Below are 20,003 nucleotides of genomic sequence, written 5' to 3'. Positions count from 1 at the left end.
GCGGGATGGTTGAGGCTGTGGGGTGGTAGAGGCTGTGGGGTGGTTGAGGCTGTGGGGTGGTTGAGGTTGTGGAGTGATTTAGGCTGTGGGGTGGTCGAGGCTGTATGCTGATTGAGGCTGTGGGGTGGTTGAGGCTGTGGGGTAGTTGAAGCTCTGGGGTGGTCGAGGCTGTGGGGTGGTTGAGGCTGTGCTAGTGGTTGAGGCTGTGGTGTGGTTGATGCTGTGGTCTTGTTGAGGCTGTCGCGTGGTTGAGGCTGTGAGGGTGGTTTGGGCTGTGGGGTGGTTGAAGCTGTTGGGTGGTTGAGGTTGTGGGGTGTTTGAGGCTGTGGGGTGGTTGAGGCTGTTGGGTGGTTGAGGCTGTGGGGTGGTTGAGGCTGTGGGGTGGTTGAGGCTCTGGGGTGATTGAGGTTGTGTGGGTGGTTGAGGCTGTGGGGTGGTTGAGGCTTTGGGGTGGTTGAGGCTGTGGGGTGGTTGAGGCTGTGGGGTGGTTGAGGCTGTTGGGTGGCTGATGCTGTGGGGTGGCTGAGGCTGTGGGGTGGTTGAGGCTGTGGTGTGTTCGAGGCTGTGGGTTGTTTGAGGCTGTGAGGTGAATGAGGTTGTCATGTGGTTGAAGCTCTGGGGTGGTTGAGACTGTGTGGTGGTTGAGGCTGTGGGGTGGTTGAAGCTGTTAGTTGGTTGAGGCTTTGTGGTGGATGAGGCTGTGGGGTGGTTGAAGCTGTGGTGTGTTGGAGGCTGTGGGTTGTTTGAGGCTGTGAGGTGGTTGATGCTGTGGTGTGGTTGAGGCTGTGAGGGTGCTTGAGACTGTAAGGGTGGTTGAGACTGTGGGATGGTTGATGCTGTGGGGTGATTGAAGCTGTGAGATGGTTGAGGCTGTAGGGTGGTGGAGGCTGTGGGGTGGTTGAGTCTGTAATTTTTTTGAGGCTGTGGGGTGGTTTAGGCTGTGGGGTGGTTGAGGCTGTGGGGTGGTTCTGGCTGTGTGGTTGTTGAGGCTGTGGGGTGGATGAAGCTGTGTGGTGGTTAAGGCTGTGGTGCGGTTGAAACTGTGGTTTCGTTTAGGCTGTGGTTTGGTTGAGGCTGTGAGGTGGTTGAGGCTGTGGGGTGGTTAAGGCTGTGATATAATTGATGCTGTCCGGGTGGTTGAAGCTGTGTGGTGGTTGAAACTATGGTTTGGTTGAGACTGTGGGTGTGGTTGAGATTGTTTGTTGGTTGAGGCTGTAGGGTGGTTGAGGCTGTGGGGTGGTTGAGGCTGTGGGGATGGTTGAGGCTGTGGGGTGGTTGAAGCTGTAGGGTGGTTGAGGCTCTGGGGTGGTTGAGGCTGTGGGTGTGGTTGAGGCTGTCGTTAGGTTGAGGCTGTGTGGTGGTTGAGGCTGTGGTGTGGTTGAGGCTGCAGGAGTGGTTGAGGCTGTGGGGTGGTTGATGCTGTTGTGTGGTTGAGGCTGTGGGATTTTTGAGGCTGTTTGGTGGTTGAATCTGTGGGGTGTTTGAGACTGTGGGGTGTTTGAGGCTGTGGGGTGGTTGAGGCTGTGGGATGGTTGAGACTGTGTGGTGGTTGAGGCTGTGGGTTGGTTGAGGCTGTGGGATGGTTGAAGCTGTGGGGTGTTTGAGGCTGTGGGGTGATTGTGGCTGTGGGATGGTTGAAGCTGTGGGGTGGTTGAGGGTGGGGGTGGTTGAGGCTGTGGGGTTGTTCAGGCTGTGGAGTGGTTGAGGCTGTGAGGTGGTTGTGGCTGTGGGATGGTTGAGGCTGGGGGGTGGTTGAGGCTCGGGGGTGGTTGAGGCTGGGGTGTGGTTGAGGCTGGGGGGTGGTTGAGGGTGTGGGATGGTTGAGGCTATGGGGTGGTTGAGGCTGGGGGGTGGTTGAGGCTGTGGGGTTGTTGAGGCTGTGGAGTGGTTGAGGATGTGGAGTGGTTGTGGCTGTGGGATGATTGAGGCTGGGGGGTGGTTGAGGCTGGGGGGTGGTTGAGGCTGGGGGGTTGTTGAGGCTGGGGAGTGGTTGAGGCTGTGGGGTGGTTGTGGCTGGGGGTGGTTGAGGGTGTGGGATGGTCGAGGCTCGGGGGTGGTTGAGGCTGGGGTGTGGTTGAGGCTGTGGGGTTGTTGAGGCTGTGGAGTGGTTGAGGCTGTGGGGTGGTTGTGGCTGTGGGATGGTTGAGGCTGGGGTGTGGTTGAGGCTCGGGGGTGGTTGAGGCTCGGGGGTGGTTGAGGCTATTGGGTGTTTGAGGCTGGGGGTTGTTGAGGCTGCGGGGTGCTTGAGGTTGTGGGGTGGTTGTGGCTGTGGGATGGTTGAGGCTGGGGGGTGGTTGAGGCTGGGGGGTGGTTGAGGCTGGGGGTGCTTGAGGTTGTGGGGTGGTTGTGGCTGTGGGATGGTTGAGGGTGGGGGGTGGTTGAGGCTGGGGGGTGGTTGAGGCTGGGGGGTGCTTGAGGTTGTGGGGTGGTTGTGGCTGTGGGATGGTTGAGGGTGGGGGTGGTTGAGGCTGGGGGGTGGTTGAGGTTGGGGGGTGGTTGTGGCTGTGGGGTTGTTGAGGCTGTGGAGTGGTTGAGGCTAGGGGGTGGTTGAGGCTGGGGGGTGGTTGTGGGTGGGGGGTGGTTGAGGCTGGGGAGTTGTTGAGGCTGTGGGGTTGTTGAGGCTGTGGAGTGGTTGAGGCTAGGGGGTGGTGGAGGCTGGGGTGTGGTTGAGGCTGGGGGGCTGAGGCTGGGGGACTGAAGCTGGGGGGCTGAGGCTGGGGGGCTGAAGCTGGGGGGGCTGAGGCTGGGGGGGCTGAGGCTGGGGGGCTGAGGCTGGGGGGGCTGAAGCTGGGGGGGCTGAGGCTGGGGGGGCTGAAGCTGGGGGGCTGAGGCTGGGGGGGCTGAAGCTGGGGGGGCTGAGGCTGGGGGGGCTGAGGCTGGGGGGGCTGAGGCTGGGAGGGCTGAAGCTGGGGGGGCTGAGGCTGGGGGGCTGAGGCTGGGGGGCTGAAGCTGGGGGGGCTGAGGCTGGGGGCTGAGGCTGGGGGGGCTGAGGCTGGGGGGCTGAGGCTGGGGGGGCTGAGGCTGGGGGAGCTGAGGCTGGGGGGCTGAGGCTGGGGGGGCTGAAGCTGGGGGGCTGAGGCTGGGGGGGCTGAAGCTGGGGGGCTGAGGCTGGGGGGGCTGAGGCTGGGGGGGCTGAAGCTGGGGGGCTGAGGCTGGGGGGCTGAAGCTGGGGGGGCTGAGGCTGGGGGGGCTGAGGCTGGGGGCTGAGGCTGGGGGGGCTGAGGCTGGGGGGGCTGAAGCTGGGGGCTGAGGCTGGGGGGGCTGAAGTTGGGGGGGCTGAGGCTGGGGGGGCTGAGGCTGGGGGGGCTGAGGCTGGGGGGGCTGAGGCTGGGGGGCTGAAGCTGGGGGGCTGAGGCTGGGTGGGGCTGAGGCTGGGGGGCTGAAGCTGGGGGGCTGAGGCTGGGGGCTGAAGCTGGGGGGCTGAGGCTGGGGGTGCTGAAGCTGGGGGCTGAGGCTGGGGGCTGAAGCTGGGGGGCTGAGGCTGGGGGGCTGAGGCTGGGGGGCTGAGGCTGGGGGGCTGAAGCTGGGGGGCTGAGGCTGGGGGGGCTGAAGCTGGGGGGGCTGAGGCTGGGGGGCTGAAGCTGGGGGGCTGAGGCTGGGGGGGCTGAGGCTGGGGGGCTGAAGCTGGGGGGGCTGAGGCTGGGGGGGCTGAAGCTGGGGGGGCTGAGGCTGGGGGGCTGAGGCTGGGGGGGCTGAGGCTGGGGGGGCTGAGGCTGGGGGGCTGAGGCTGGGGGGCTGAGGCTGGGGGGGCTGAGGCTGGGGGGGCTGAAGCTGGGGGGGCTGAAGCTGGGGGGCTGAGGCTGGGGGGCTGAAGCTGGGGGGCTGAGGCTGGGGGGGCTGAGGCTAGGGGGCTGAGGCTGGGGGGGCTGAAGCTAAGGGGCTGAGGCTGGGGGGGCTGAAGCTGGGGGCTGAGGCTGGGGGGACTGAAGCTGGGGGGCTGAGGCTGGGGGGGCTGAGGCTGGGGGGGCTGAGGCTGGGGGGGCTGAGGCTGGGGGGGCTGATACTGGGGGGCTGATACTGGGGGGGCTGAGGCTGGAGGGCTGAGGCTGGGGGGCTGAGTCTGGGGGGGCTGAGGCTGGGGGGGCTGAGGCTGGGGGGGCTGAGGCTGGGGGGGCTGATACTGGGGGGTTGAGGCTGGAGGGCTGAGGCTGGGGGGCTGAGTCTGGGGGGGCTGATACTGGGGGGGCTGAGTTTGTAGGGCTGAGGCTGGGGGGCTGAGGCTGGGGGGCTGAGGCTGGGGGGGCTGATACTGGGGGGGCTGAGGCTGGAGGGCTGAGGCTGGGGGGCTGAGTCTGGGGGGGGGCTGCTCGCTGCTCCTGGACAAGATCACTCTAAGTAAACACTTTCCTGATGAAAAATCTTAATTTACTACTTCTTTCTGCTGTAGAAAAATCCTGTTTGTCAAGTTCCTTTTCAAGGCATATTTAATAATAATAATAATAATAATAATAATAATAATAATAATAATTAATAACAATTATGATAAAAATAATAATAATAATGGTAATAATAGTTTTTTAAGGCATGATGCATAGTGTGGCAGGTATTGTAGTAGTTGGGTGTATATATCAAGAGCCCCTTGTATTGTGAACATTATGGGCAGCTTAAAATTAACGTGAGATTAATGGAACAGTTATCGTAAACAATTAAAACAATATCAAGTACAATTGAGTATTTTAAACAATGAAATTTTAACATTTCAATTTTGAATCTTTATAGTTTTTACAATTTCGTAACATTACAAAGAATAACATAAGAAATTGATCAATTTACTATATGTAGTCGTACAATTTATTAATCAGATCTGTTCAAATCAAATCAATGATCTGTAGTGCAGCAACAGTTCATATGGTCATTAGCTGAGTTACAGTGCATTCAAGAGAATGGATTATTCTACTAGGTAATGCTATAATAACATAGTTTGATAATGTTTCTCTAAGTATTCAACTGGGTTATACATTTATCAAATATAAGTTGTTCAGTATTTACATTAGATAAAATATGAGAATTTTTTGATCTTTGAGTATTTAATTATGGGGTCCTAAGGCTAGGTGAGTAACACAGTGAGTAATGATATTTTGAGGCAGTAGAAAGTGATTTATTAACTATGTAGGTAAAGTTAAATTAAGTATTGTGTATTGAGTTTTGGGTGAGTAGGTAGTTTTTTAGAAGAGTCTTGAATTGATATACAGTGTTTCTTTGGTAAGCAATGGTAATGAATTCCAAATTTTTGGGCCTTTTATGTGCATTGAGTTTTTACATCGTGTGAGATGGACACGGGGAACATCAAAGTGATCTGTGTCTTGTGTTATGGTCATGTGTTCTATTAAGGTTGGTAAGGAGAAGTTTGAAGGGAGGGTTTATATCTGAGTTTAATGTTCTATGTATGTAGGAGACACAATAATAAGTATGGATGTTTTCTACGGTGAGTAAGTTTAGACTTTTGAATATTGGTGGAGTGATACACAATACACAAATAACCCGCACGTAAAAGAGAGAAGCTTACGACTACGTTTCGGTCCGACTTGGACCATTTACAAAGTCACACTAACCAGAAGTGGAGCAGGACGGCTATATATAGGCAGGAAGAGGTGGTAGTAGTAGTAGTACAAGAATGGTATATAATACCGACAAGATGAAATTAAGACACATGCGCAACACCCGGCCATCCCTATCGCAGACGTTTCGCTGTCTGGAGTGGGAATTTGTTAAAATTTTGTCTGCAGCCTTTTGCTTGGTAATTAATGGTCTTAGATTATTTATTATTGTTGAGCCCCTTGCACAGATTACATTAGGTGAGATAGGGGTAAATAATTGAGTGATACAGGGCCAGGAGGGCTGATTGTGGAAAATAGTACCGTATCTTCGATAGTATGCCTACGGTCCTGGAAACTGTTTTGGAAATTTGTTGTACATGTGTCTGAAATTTGAGGCTATTATCAAGGTGGATTCCTAAGAATTTTTCCTCTGTGAGTTTTGTGATGGGTGAACCGTTTATCATTATATTAAGAGGAACATTTGTAGCTCTGTTCCCAAACTGAATGAAATAGGTTTTGTCAATATTGAGAGTAAGTTTGTTAATCATCATCCAGGTAGATATTTTCTGTAATTCAGTATTTACAGTATTGAGTATTGGCTAGCATGACTGGGCTCGGGTGAGAGAAGACGTATGTAGTGTCATCTGCAAATAGTATGGGTTTGAGTAGTTGAGATGCATTTTGTAGGTCGTTTATGTAAATGAGAAAGAGAAGTGGGCCAAGGACACTTCCCTGTGGAATCTAATATTTTTGGCGGAAGAAGACGTGTTATGGACTAAGTGGGATTGTATATTATCTTAATTTGACTCTTGTGACCGAGTATGGGAATTTTTAATGAGTATGGCATGTTGTTAGGAGCATGCCAAAATAATATGCAGATTATTTACGAACCCATTGGTTTTAAAATGGCATTTAAGGCAATTTGAGCCTATTTGTAGTTTTTTTTTTTAACATTAAATGGTGCTAAATGCATGTTTCCCCACTATTAAAACCCTACTTATTAAATTCTCAGTGCAAAATAAGGAATATCCACTAGGAATTTTTATTGACCTAAGAAAAGCTTTTGACACAGTAGACCATTAAAGACGCAGCATCAGCAACACGGCCACTTGATACTGGAGTTCCGCAGGGAAGTGTCCTTGGTCCCCTGCTCTTCCTCATATACATCAATGACCTTCCAAACGTATCCCAACACCTGAAACCCATTCTCTTTGCTGATGACACGACTTACGTCATCTCTCACCCTAATCTTGCCACCCTCAACACCATTGTGAATGAGGAGCTGATTAAAATATCGACTTGGATGACAGCCAATAAACTTACGCTTAACACTGACAAAACCTACTATATTATGTTTGGTAGCAGAGCAGGAGATGCACAAATTAACATTAAGATTGACAACACTCTAATTACCAGAAATAATGGGGGAAAATTCCTAGGCTTATACCTTGACAACAACCTGAATTTCAGCACCCATATCCAGCATATAACCAAAAAAGTATCCAAAACGGTTGGGATCCTCTCCAAGATACGATACTACGTGCCGCAAAATGCCCTTCTCACACTATACCACTCACTTATTTATCCATACCTCACCTATGCTATTTGTGCTTGGGGATCAACTGCAGCAACACACCTAAAGCCAATAATAACCCAACAAAAAGCTCCAGTAAGAATAATCACTAAATCCCATCCCTGGCAACACCCCCCCCCCCACTCTTCATAGACCTAAACTTACTCCCAGTTCAGTACATCCACACTTACTACTGTGCAATCTACATCTACAGGGCCTTAAACTCTAATATCAACCTTGACCTAAAACGCTTTCTTGATAGTTGTGACAGAACCCACAGGCATAACACCAGACACAAACATCTCTACGACATTCCCCGTGTCCGACTAAACCTTTACAAAAATTCAATGTATGTCAAAGGCCCTAAAATCTGGAATACCCTACCTGAGAACTCTAGAACTGCAGACACATTCATCACCTTCAAAACTACCATTAGAAAACATCTTATCTCCCTGATACACCCCGTCAGCTAACTACACGAATACCACCTGGTGGTTCACACTTACACTCACTCATTTGACCATAAACAGAAATATTAATCTCAGTCTTAAAATAATGAATCCTGTGATACTCCAATACTGAAACTATGTACTGTGCCAAAACAAAAGCATTCACATTGCTAAACTCACAAACTAGTATTTAGTCACTTAGCCATAATACCAACTTACCTCATAATTTGTAATATTTTACAATTAAGAATAAAACTAAGTCTGCCCGAAATGCCTAGCCATGCTAAGCGTTCTAGTGGTACACTCTGTAATCACTATTTTACTACATGTAAACCACACAATAACCAAATTTCTGTAAACTCAGCATTGTAATCCTTATAGAGAATAAACTTTGAATTTGAATTTGAAAATCATTTTTTTTTCATAATTACTAAATCGTTTTAACACTGAAAATCTGCTTAAAATACTGATTGTAACTATGAAATTAATTTTCTAAAAAAAAAAAAAATACAATGTTTTATTGATGAGCTTGATATGAGGAACTGGAGCTAGTCGGTCATGATGTGAGGAACTGGAGATAGTTGGTGTTGATACGAGGAAATGGAGCTGGTTGGTCTTGATTTAAAAAAACTAGTGAATGTAGTTTGATCCACGGTAGTGGAGTAAGACCCTGATCTGAAAATCGAACCGTTTAGGTCTTAACACTCTCGGTTTACTACAGACCAGAACTGTTAGCTGGGCGGTGGGGACCTCTCGGGCGGAAGTGGTGTCGGGGAAGCGATGGGCGGTGGTGGCTACAAGAAAAGGATAGGTGGGATGTGCATGAGGCAGTGACTGTGGGCGGCGACGGAGCGTGACGACAGCGGGTGGTTGAGATGGGCAGTGGTGGTAGTGAGGGCGGTGAAGAGACACCGACCTTACAGATGTTGAGTTACAGCTCAGTGGTTTATCTCGCAAATCTAGTTGTCATTCAGTTAACGTGTTTTCAAAAAAAATATTTTTGAAAGATTTCTGATGACTGTCACATACGTAAATCTCTGACGGATATGTAAACATCTTCTTGAGTTGACAAAACACGAGGCGCTCAGGATAAACAGATATGTACTAACTTCGACAACATTTTTTTAGCGGTGGTCCTATTTTCAGGTTGACGTTTATACCACTTCTATTAAATTCTATTTCTAGCGTCTTTCATCTGAATCTCACTAGCAAGTTTTTTAACAAAACTGGAGATATTAGACGTGTACTGCTATCCTATTTTACATGATATTTACTATCTGTGTTTCCCTGTCCAATTCCATCACGCAGAATAGGGCACATACAAGGTGTTGAAATCCCTCAGTCTGAGCAGGACTACTTCAGCAGGAATAGTGAGGATATCGTCAGTTTGTCAGTTAGGGAAGCTTCAAAGATTTTTTTCCAGTATACCTGGAGTTACTGTCACTCGGGAATTACTATCTCTCAGGATAGTCTATCAACTCTATCCCATTCACATAAGAAATTGAATATTTATGAAGATATCTTCATCATCAAGGAGCGCGGGTACTTGAAGACAAACATTCGTCACTGAACACTCCATTCATAGTATCATACTGGAACTATTTTCATAATGTGTTTATTAGTTGATGATTACAAAGCAGAATTGCCCTTTCTTCGTCTAGTGTCCAATATTCTTTGTTATGGTTTTAATGCTATTTTAGCGCAAACTACCAGAAGTATGTGCGAGAAATAATTGGTGACACGCTGGTTCAAAGTTTTATGTAAGGTATACGTTATACATTTAAGTTTCATTACTTTTTGTTAACAGGACTCTGGCAGCAAGATGTCCGAGGCAGGGAGCTCTGTGATCATTGCTGGTGTGCAAGTGGTAGCCACAGTGCTTGGAGCAGTACTCATGGATAAAGTGGGAAGACGGATCCTGCTTGTTCTTGCCGCTGCCTTCATGTCCTTTTCTAATGGTCAGTCACAACCTTCACAGTAAATTTTAACTGTCTAGTATTAACATTATTGCAGTTTAATAGAGCATTAACAGTAGTGTACCATGACTCGCTATGACTCGACTCACAGAGACTTGTCACCCCCCGTCCCAAGACTCTCTCTCTCTCTCTCTCTCTCTCTCTCTCTCTCTCTCTCTCTCTCTCTCTCTCTCTCTCTCTCTCTCTCTCTCTCTCTCTCTCTCTCCCCCGCTCTTTTACGCAAGGTTTGACAAGGTTAGGTTAAAAATTCCTAACTTTATTGGCAAGCTTTATTATTATTGACAAGTTACGGATTCCTAACTTTATTGACATGCTAAGAGCTGTTACCTACATCAGCTCATTTAAAAGCCCATTTTTTTATTGTTGTGAGACATACAAGTAGGGAACAGGATGAAGTTGGGACCATCTGTAGACCAGCAATTTCATTTGATCAGCCGACTTTATTTCGTTGATATCGTTATGCTGTATGAACATATTTCCAAACTCGAGTCATCCTAGGAATAAATGATCGTAGATGTAGCGATGTCCTAGAGAAGGGTACAGAGTGAAGTTGCTGCTTGCTGCCCGTCTTGTGGTGTAGAAGCTTGTTTCTCGCTGTATTTGGAGTGGAGCCAAGTGTGGTACTTTGAGAGTGTTGGCCTTGTACATAACAGTAAGGCCACCCACATCCCTCCTGTGTTGAAGGCTCTGCTGAAATGACAGATCTATCCAGGATGGGTCCAGGCGAGAAATGAGGCGTCTTGCTCTGTTCTGTACTCTGTCAAGCAGTCGCAGATGAGATGGGGGGCAGGCAGTCCAAGAAAGTGGAGAATACTCAAGGTGTGAGCGTACTTGTGCCTCATATAGAATTTTGCAACCTCTACTATCAAGCACCCCTCAAGGAAGGTTCCTTGATGTTGGTGAGGGGCTCTTGATTTAGGGAATTGGACCAGTTCAAATTACTGAATGCCTTCAAGCAAGCGCTTCCCCCTTGATTGTAATAATAATAATACTATCAAGCAACTGCAAGACACGTCGAACAGCAGTAAGCATCCTTGCCGCTTTGTTTGCCAGGTTTACAAAGTGGTTCTTCATGGTCAGTTTGGCGTCGATTTTCACCCCAAGGATATCAACTTCATCCCCAGGTACCAACACCCTTCCATCCATACTTACCACTACTCCAGCATTACCATCATGGTGCCTAAAGACCATCATTTTTTGAGTTTTCTCAGGAGTAAATGTTACCTGCTATCGTTAACCCCAGACTGGTATAGGTGTAAGCAGGTGATTGACGTAGCGTAGAGCAGCTGGTATTTCTTCTCTTGGATAAGTAGAAATCAGCGTGCAGTCATCTGCATATGCATGGGATTCTGGGACGAGATGATGCAGGTCGTTGAAGTAGGCATTCCAAGCACACTTCCCTGTGGAACACTTGCCCCAGTAGGAAGTGCTGGTGACTTTGTCCCATTAATAACTACCCAGTGATTACCTTGAAGGTAATCACTGAGGAGACAGTACAGAGCCTGCACTTCCCAGTGCTTGCAGTTTTGCCAAGAGCCCCTGTTGCCATACTCGGTTGAAAGAACCAGCAATATTCAGTGCTGAGTTTGGATTTATCCAGTGACTGGTTCCACTTAGTGGAAAGGTTTAACAATAGATCAGCAGCAGTGTAACCTTTTCTCAAGCCATGTTGACGGTCGCAAAGAAGTGAGTGGTATTCAAAAATTCTGTCATTTGCCGTGAGATTATTGTCTCAAGGATCTTTCCAGTTATTGACAGGAGTGACACTGGTCTCTCTCTCTCTCTCTCTCTCTCTCTCTCTCTCTCTCTCTCTCTCTCTCTCTCTCTCTCTGCAAACTCACATCCATAAACCACAGCTCTTCAACTGCACACAAAACTCACAACTCACAGCCATACCATTCTGCAAAACTCTAATGACACTCATAAACACTCACAACCAAAAATCACAACCACCACAACCATCTCTACAAACTTTCAAGCACTCACAACTCATAAGTACTCACCTCTCACAAGGACAACTCACAAGCACTCACAACTTATAAACACTCACAACTCATAAACACTCACAACTCAAGTGACATTCACATCCATTACAAACATTCTCAAAAATCACAACCAATACAACTCTCTACAAGCACTCTTTACATTTCTACACAAATCTCTACAAACTCATCCAAAAATCACAACTTCTGAACTTCATCCAAAATCACAACTCACACCCAAACTCTACAAGTCTCTACAGCTAACAACCAAATATCACAACTTAACCATTACATATTCACAAACACTCAAGACTCACACCCAAACTCTACAAGTCTCTACAACCCACACCTACAACCATTAGAAACTCACAAGCACTCACAACTCAAAAACACTCACAACTCCACAATTGCAACTATTACAAACACAGAAGCACTCTCTACAAACTCACAAGCAACCTCAAGCACTCACAACTCTCACAACCATTTACAACTCTCTCACCTACGAAAGAGTAAATTTCCACACTGCAACCCCGTCTGTAACACAGTGTTGCCACTCGAACGTACAGAATATAAGCAACTCACAACCCCATTTTAAGTCGCAGCTCCGTGTGGGTAGAGTTTCTCCATATACGATAATTTAGTATGTTACACGTGTTCACAGCAGGAGTGCGCCTGCCTTAATTAGTAATGACAATTAATTTGTTAGGGGTCATCCGCAAGAATGTACCTTTACTTGCGTGAGAGAGAGTACCTGTTAATATTTCTTCACTGCACACACACACACACACACACACACACACACACACACACACACACACACACACACACACACACACACACACACACACACACACACACACACACACACACACACACACACACACACACACACACACACACACATATTATCAAGTACTTTTAAATTTACAAACAAGCAGTCACAAGCAGACACACAAACAACACTCTCCTTAGTAAATAATTTTCAAGGTCGTATTCATTCATTATATGCTTTTGATACAAGATAAAATGGTATGCAAATGGTGAGCAGTAAAAGTGCACGAGCGGCACTGCAAGAAAATGTTATTCTGGTAAGCATACATTTCTTCAATTACGTTGTATATTATTATTTCTGGTAAGTCATTACACACCACATGAATGAAGACGTTATTTCAACATGAAAGATTCCCAACATTTTCTTACTTACGTCTCTTATACTGCAACACATAGTGACTCCCATAGTAATTCCAGTGGTAAATACTTACGCAATCATTGCTTTTCCTTCAATACCACATAGTGACTTTCAGCACCATACACTGACTGCTGTTCCAGGTGGAGGATTACCCAGTATATCTTGACTTCACAACTTACTTATCTACCCAGCTAGAAAATACACTGATAAGGGAATAAATAAAAAAATCGTAATGTTAAATATTTTATTACAAAACTTCTGAGTGTCCTCCTGGAATGTAACCTCCCCCTGGAGAATAGCCACCACCTGGAGAGTAGTCTCCCCCTGGAGTGTAGCCTACCCCTGGAGTATAGCCTCCGCCTGGAGTATAGCCTCCCCATGGAGTGTAGCCTCCCCCTGGAGTATAGCCTCCCCCTGGAGTATAGCCTCCCCATGGGGTGTAGCCTCTCCTGGAGTGTAGCCTCCCCCTGGAGTGTAGCCTCCCCCTGGAGTGTAGTGGAGTGCAGCCTCCCCCTGGAGTATCGCCTCCCCCTGGAGAGTAGCCTCCCCCTGGAGTGTAGCCTCCCCCTGGAGTATAGCCTCCCCCTGGAGTGTAGCCTCCCCCTCGAGTATAGCCTCCCCCTGGAAAGTAGCCTCCCCCTGGACTTTAGCCTCCCCCTGGAGTGTAGCCTCCCTCTGGAGTGTAGCCTCCCCCTGGAGTGTAGCCTCCCCCTAGAGTGTAGCCTCCCCCTGGAGTGTAGCCTGCCCCTGAAATGTAGCCTCCCACTAGAGTATAGCCTCCCCTGGAATGTAGCCTCCCCCTGGAATGTAGCCTCCCCCTGGAGTGTAGCCTCCTCATGGAGTGTAGCCTCCCCGTGGAGTGTGGCCTCCTCCTGGAGTATAGCCTCCCTCTGGAATGTAGCCTCCCCATGGAATGTAGCCTCCTCCTGGAGTGTAGCCTCCCCCTGGATTATAGCCTCCCCATGGAGCGTAGCCTCCCCCTGGAGTGTAGCCTCCCCCTGGAGTGTAGCCTCACCCTGGAGTATAGCCTCCCCTGGAATGTAGCCTCCCCCTGGAATGTAGCCTCCCCCTAGAGTATAGCCTCCCCCTGAAATTTAGCCTCCCCTGGAGTGTAGCCTCCCACTGGAGTGTAGCCTCCGCCTGGAGTATAGCCTCCCCCTGTAATGTAGCCTCCCCCTGGAATGTAGCCTCCCCCTGGAGTATAGCCTCCCCCTGGAGTTTAGCCTCTCCCTGGAGTGTAGCCTCCCCCTGGAGTGTAGCCTCCCCCTGGAGTATAGCCTCCCCGTGGAGTGTAGCCTCCCCCTGGAGTGTAGCCTCCCCCTGGAGTGTAATCTCCCCTGGAGTGTAGCCTCCCCCTGGAATGTAACCTCCCCCTGGAGTGTAACCTCCCCCTGGAGTGTAGCCTCTCACTGGAGTGTAGCCTCCCCATGGAGTGTAGCCTCCCCCATGAGTGTAGCCTCTCCCTGGAGTGTAGCCTCTCCCTGGAGTGTAGCCTCCCCTGGAGTGTAACCTCCCCCTGGAGTGTAGCCTCTCACTGGAGTCTAGCCTCCCCATGGAGTGTAGCCTCCCCCATGAGTGTAGCCTCCCTGCTGGAGTGTAGCCTCCCCTTGGAGTGCAGCCTCCTCTTGAAGTGTAGCCTCCTCCTGGAGTGTAGCCTTCCCTTAGAGTGTAGCCTCCTCTTGAAGTGTAGCCTCCTCCTGGAGTGTAGCCTCCTTCTGGAGTGTAGCCTCCCCCTGGAGTGTAGCCTCCCCCTGAAGTGTAGCATCCCCCTGGAGTGCAGTCTCCCCCTGGAGTGTAGCCTTGCCCTGGAGTGTAGCCTCCCCCTGGAATGTAGCCTTCCACAAGAGTATAGCCTCCTCTGGAATGTAGCCTCCCCCTGGAATGTAGCCTCCCCCTGGAGTGTAGCCTCCCCCTGGAGTGTAGCCTCCCCGTGGAGTGTAGCCTCCCCCAGGAGTATAGCCTCCCCCTGGAATGTAGCCTCCCCCTGGAATGTAGCCTCCGCCTGTAGTGTAGCTTCCTCTTGAAGTGTAGCCTCCCCCTGGAGTGTAGCCTCCCACTGGAGTGTAGCCTCCCCTTGGAGTGTAGCATACCCCTGGAGTGTAGCCTTCCTTTGGAGTGTAGCCTCCCCCTGAAGTGTAGCCTCCCCCTGGAGTGTAGCCTCCCCTGGAATGTAGCCTCCCACTAGAGTATAGCCTCCCCTGGAATGTAGCCTCCCCCTGGAGTGTAGCCTCTCCCTGAGTGTAGCCTACCCCTGGAGTATAGCCTCCCTCTGGAATGTAGCCTTCCCCTGAAGTGTAGCCTCCCCCTGCAGTTTTGCCTCCCCCTGAAATGTAGCCTCCCCCTGGAATGTAGCCTCCCCCTGGAGTGTAGCCTCTCCCTGAGTGTATCCTACCCCTGGAGTATAGCCTCCCCATGGAGTGTAGCCTCCCCCTGGAGTGTAGCCTCCCTTTGGAGTGTAGCCTCCCCCTGGAGTGTGGCCTCCCCTGGAGTGTAGCCTCCCCCTGGAGTGTAGCCTCCCCCTGGAGTGTAGCCTCCCCTGGAGTGTAGCCTCCCCCTGGAATGTAGCCTCCCCCTGGAGTGTAGCCTCCCCCTGGAGTGTAGCCTCCCCCTGGAGTGTAGCCTCTCCCTGGAGTGTAGCCTCCCCCTGGAGTGTAGCCTCCCCCTGGAGTGTAGCCTCCCCCTGGAGTGTAGCCTCCCCCTGGAGTGTAGCCTCCCCCTGGAGTGTAGCCTCCCCTGGAGTGTAGCCTCCCCCTGGAGTGTAGCCTCCCCCTGGAGTGTAGCCTCCCCCTGGAGTGTAGCCTCCCCTGGAGTGTAGCCTCCCCCTGGAGTGTAGCCTCCCCCTGGAGTGTAGCCTCCCCTTGGAGTGTGGCCTCCCCCTGGAGTGTAGCCTCCCCTGGAGTGTAGCCTCCCCCTGGAGTGTAGCCTCCCACTGGAGTTTAGCCCCCCCTGGAGTGTAGCCTCCCCCTGGAGTGTAGCCTCCCCCTGGAGTGTAGCCTCTCCCTGGAGTGTAGCCTCCCCCTGGAGTGTAGCCTCCCCCTGGAGTGTAGCCTCCCCCTGGAGTGTAGCCTCCCCCTGGAGTGTAGCCTCCCCTGGAGTGTAGCCTCCCCCTGGAGTGTAGCCTCCCCCTGGAGTGTAGCCTCCCCCTGGAGTGTAGCCTCCCCCTGGAGTGTAGCCTCCCCTGGAGTGTAGCCTCCCACTGGAGTGTAGCCTCCCCCTGGAGTGTAGCCTCCCCTTGGAGTGTAGCCTCCCCCTGAAGTGTAGCCTCCCCTGAAGTGTAGCCTCCCCCTGGAGTGTAGCCTCCCCCTGGAGTGTAGCCTCCCCCTGGAGTGTAGCCTCCCCCTGGAGTGTAGCCTCCCCCTGGAGTGTAGCCTCCCCCTGGAGTGTAGCCTCCCCCTGGAGTGTAGCCTCCCCCTGGAGTGTATCCTTCCCCTGGAGTGTAGCCTCCCCCTGGAGTGTAGCCTCACTCTAGTATCATATGCTACCTGGCAGCATATACAATGACGTGTGGAAGCCGCAAACGTCTTCACCTCTCAAAGATGTTATACACAAATTTTATCACATGTCTCAGTTAATTTTAATACTTGCACTATTTATCTTTATACAAGTTACATTGAGTTATCCCAACTTAACAAGTTACTGTTAACTGCAAGTTTTACTTTTAAAGTTATACTGTTAAATTACCTGTTACCCATTATTCATTACTTTGAAGTTTGAAGCCATTCAGAGGAGACATTCTCCAGTAATCGCACGGAAACAAATACTCCAAACTTTTTTAATTGTCTTAAACTGTTGGTAAATTTGTACTAAAACAGCCAGACGCTATATCGAAAATATCCTTTACTTAGATTCATTTACATTATATTACAGCAGCCGTTCACACGTGACATTCTCAGGCTGTTTCATGGAAGAAACACTTTCAAAGATCACAACAATGTATCTAAAACATCAGCTAGGTAAATAATAAGATGAATAATGAGAACCTTCAAAACTAGAGATGCCAAGCCCATGATAATTCTCCTCAAATCGTTTGTTCTCTCTAGGCTGGAATATTGCTGTACACTAGCTGCCCCTTGAAAGGGGCAGCTAGTGTACAGTTTCGTATAAATTATCCAAATGGCTTGTTGACATTTTGAGCCCTATTGTTGGTAAAAAAATAATTCTAACTTTAATGTTAAAAAAACTTAATTTAGTGGATAAATTAAGCTCCTTGACTGACTTAAATGATTTTAACATGGTTAGTTTTGATATTACTTCCTTGTTTACGAAAGTTCCTGTTGATGATTTATTAAGTTTCTTATCTGAAGAACTCGTTAATTATGATTTACCATTACCAGTTCCTACCATCATTAAACTTATTAAACTTTGCATTGTTGATGCAAAATTTGTATTTAATGATGAGTTTTACACTCAGAAATTTGGTATGGTAATGGGAAATCCTCTTTCACCTGTTCTTAGTAATCTATTCATGGAATTTTTTGAAACAAGATTGCTTAACACAATCCTCCATAATAGAGCAAAATGGTTCAGATATGTTGATGATATTTTATGCCTTATGCCCAAGAATGTACATATACATCATTTCCTTGGCAAATTACATAGCTTAGCCCATTCTATTAACTTTACTGTTGAGTTTGAGGAAAATAGCTCATTGCCTTTTCTAGATGTTTTAATTATTAAGAGTAATAATGAATTCAAATTAAAAATTTAAAGAAAACCTACAAATAACTGTTCCTATGTACACTATTATTCTTCCCATCAAGATAAAGTTAAACTGTCTGTTTTCTCATCAATGTTTTTGAGAGCTTTACGAATTTGTAGTCCAGAGTTCATAGATGAAGAAATATCCAAAAATTAATGAAATAGCCATTGATCTGAAATACCCGAGAAATGTAATTGATAAATCATTTAAAATTGCTAGAAATACTTTTTACAACCCAAAAAGGGACAACCAACCTTATTCAACTAAAAATATGTTGGTTCTCCCTTACCATGAAAACTTGATATGCCTTCTCTTCTTAAGACTTTTAATCTCAAAGTTGTATTTAAAAAGCTTGATACAGTAAAAATAACTTTTGATACAGTATTCCCCCCTAAATGCTGACGGATGTGTCTATAAGATTCCTTGTAAAATTTGCGATAAAGTTTATTGTCAAACTGGTAAAACTCTCGAACTTAGATTAAAACAACATAAATATAGCATTAGAACTGGACAAGATTCCAATGCTCTATTTATTCATGTGAGAAATTTTAACCATCCAATTGATTTTCAAAAAGTTGAGAAAGTTGTATCAAGCAAGTCCATGGTCGACAGAAATATAATTGAATCTTGTTTCATAAAAAGCAGTTTTGAAAATAATATGAATATTTGCTTAGGTTTATATAAATTAGATTCATTTATAATTAATAAAATTTGGTTAGAGTTTAATAATACATTGGACAAATAATAAACCTTGTTTCATGGGTAGAATGGTTTGTTGGTGGGATGTCGGGAGGACCTGTCTAGTTGGACCAGCTGACCTACTGCAGTGTTCCTCTTTTCTTATGAGTCCGGTATTGTCGCGCGTCAGGTGTTTCTTTGTTGTGGGAGTTGACTGTGTGGTGTGGTCTTAGTCCTTTAATTGCCTTCCTTTGATGTATTACTTTCACAGTTCCTTGACAATGTGAGTAGTCACGAAAGCGCTTGGAATTTCACTACTCTTTCAGTGGTTGTTTTGCATATATATATATATATATATATATATATATATATATATATATATATATATATATATATATATATATATATATATATATAAAATATATATATATATAATGTCGTGGCGAATATGTAAAACTGGTCAATTAGCAAGAACTCATTTAGAATTAAGTCCTTTCTGAAATTTTCTCTTATACCTTTAAAGATATATTTTTTTCATTAATGTTAATGCAAAATTTTTTAATTTTGCACCAAAAGAATCTTAGAAAACTTACCTAACCTTATTATAACAAGAGCAATTTATTTTAGCCTAACCCTACTAAATATATTAGAAATACGTTTACAGTAATTTAGTACTAAACAAACACAATCAAATGTATTTTTTTCGTTAGGTTCAGAATGATTTTGGCGAAATTATTGCATACACAAATTTTCACTTGTCCTATATGGCAAGATGAGCGTTGCTATTTAAGCCAAGATCGCAAGTTCTGCCTATTCGGCACGACATATATATATATATATATATATATATATATATATATATATATATATATATATATATATATATATATATATATATATATATATATATATTGTAGTAGGTTGGTAGACAGCAACCACCCAGGAAGGTACTACCGTTCTGCCATGTGAGTGTAAAACGAAAGCCTGTAATTGTTTTACATGATGGTAGGATTGCTGGTGTCTTTTGTCTGTCTCATAAATATGCAAGATTACAGGTACGTCTTGCTACTTCTACTTACACTTAGATCACACTAAACATACATGAACAGGTTTATTTATACACACTCATCTGAGTTTTCTTTGATTGTATCTTAGTTCTTGTTCTAATTACATTTCCTTTTATATCCATTGGGAAGTGGAATAAAAGTCTTTCCTCAGTAGGCCATGCGGGTTGTAAAAGTCAACTAAAATGCCGGAAACAATGGGCTAGTAACCTCTTTTCCTGTAAAAATTACTAAAAGAATAATAAGAAAATTGTCAATTTGGGAAGTTTGAATGTGCGTGGACGTTGTGCGAATGATAAGAAAGAGATGATTGTGGATGTTATGAATGAGAAGAAGCTGGATATCCTGGCTTTAAGTGAAACAAAGCTGAAGGGGGTGGATGAGTTTCAGTGGAGAGGAATAAATGGGATTATGTCAGGGGTTTCTAATAGAGTTAGAGATAAAGAAGGAGTAGCAATAATGTTGAATGATAAGCTATGGCAGGAAAAGAGGGACTATAAATGTATTAATTCAAGGATTATGTGGAGTAAAATAAAGGTTGGATGTGAGAAGTGGGTTATAGTAAGCGTTTATGCGCCTGGGGAAGAGAGAAGTATAGAGGAGAGAGAGAGATTTAGGGAAATGTTGAGTGAATGCTTGGGGAGTTTTGAACCAAGTGTGAGAGTACTTGTGGTTGGGGATTTTAATGCTAAAGTGGGAAAAAATGTGGAGGGAGTAGTAGGTAAATTTGGGGTGGCAGGGGTAAATGAAAATGGGGAGCCTTTAATTGAGCTACGTGTAGAAAGAGGTTTGGTAATAAGTAATACATATTTTATGAAAAAGAGGATAAATAAATATACAAGGTATGATGTAGCAA

The 20,003-nt window shown here is 47.1% G+C and overlaps 1 protein-coding gene across 1 annotated transcript in view; it reads left to right on the top strand.

Moving 5' to 3' along the window:
- LOC128688700 (facilitated trehalose transporter Tret1-like) overlaps window positions 1–20,003 on the top strand; it is a 229,795-nt gene that overhangs the window by 82,896 nt on the left and 126,896 nt on the right. Inside the window, exon 5 of the mRNA XM_053776680.2 lies at window positions 9,367–9,517. Coding sequence (XP_053632655.2) covers window positions 9,367–9,517 — 151 coding nt within the window. The remainder of the gene's footprint in view (window positions 1–9,366; window positions 9,518–20,003) is intronic.

The sequence above is a fragment of the Cherax quadricarinatus genome, chromosome 13 (assembly GCF_038502225.1).
Source record: "Cherax quadricarinatus isolate ZL_2023a chromosome 13, ASM3850222v1, whole genome shotgun sequence".
Lineage (NCBI taxonomy): Eukaryota > Metazoa > Arthropoda > Malacostraca > Decapoda > Parastacidae > Cherax > Cherax quadricarinatus.
This window is presented reverse-complemented; position numbering and strand designations above follow the sequence as displayed.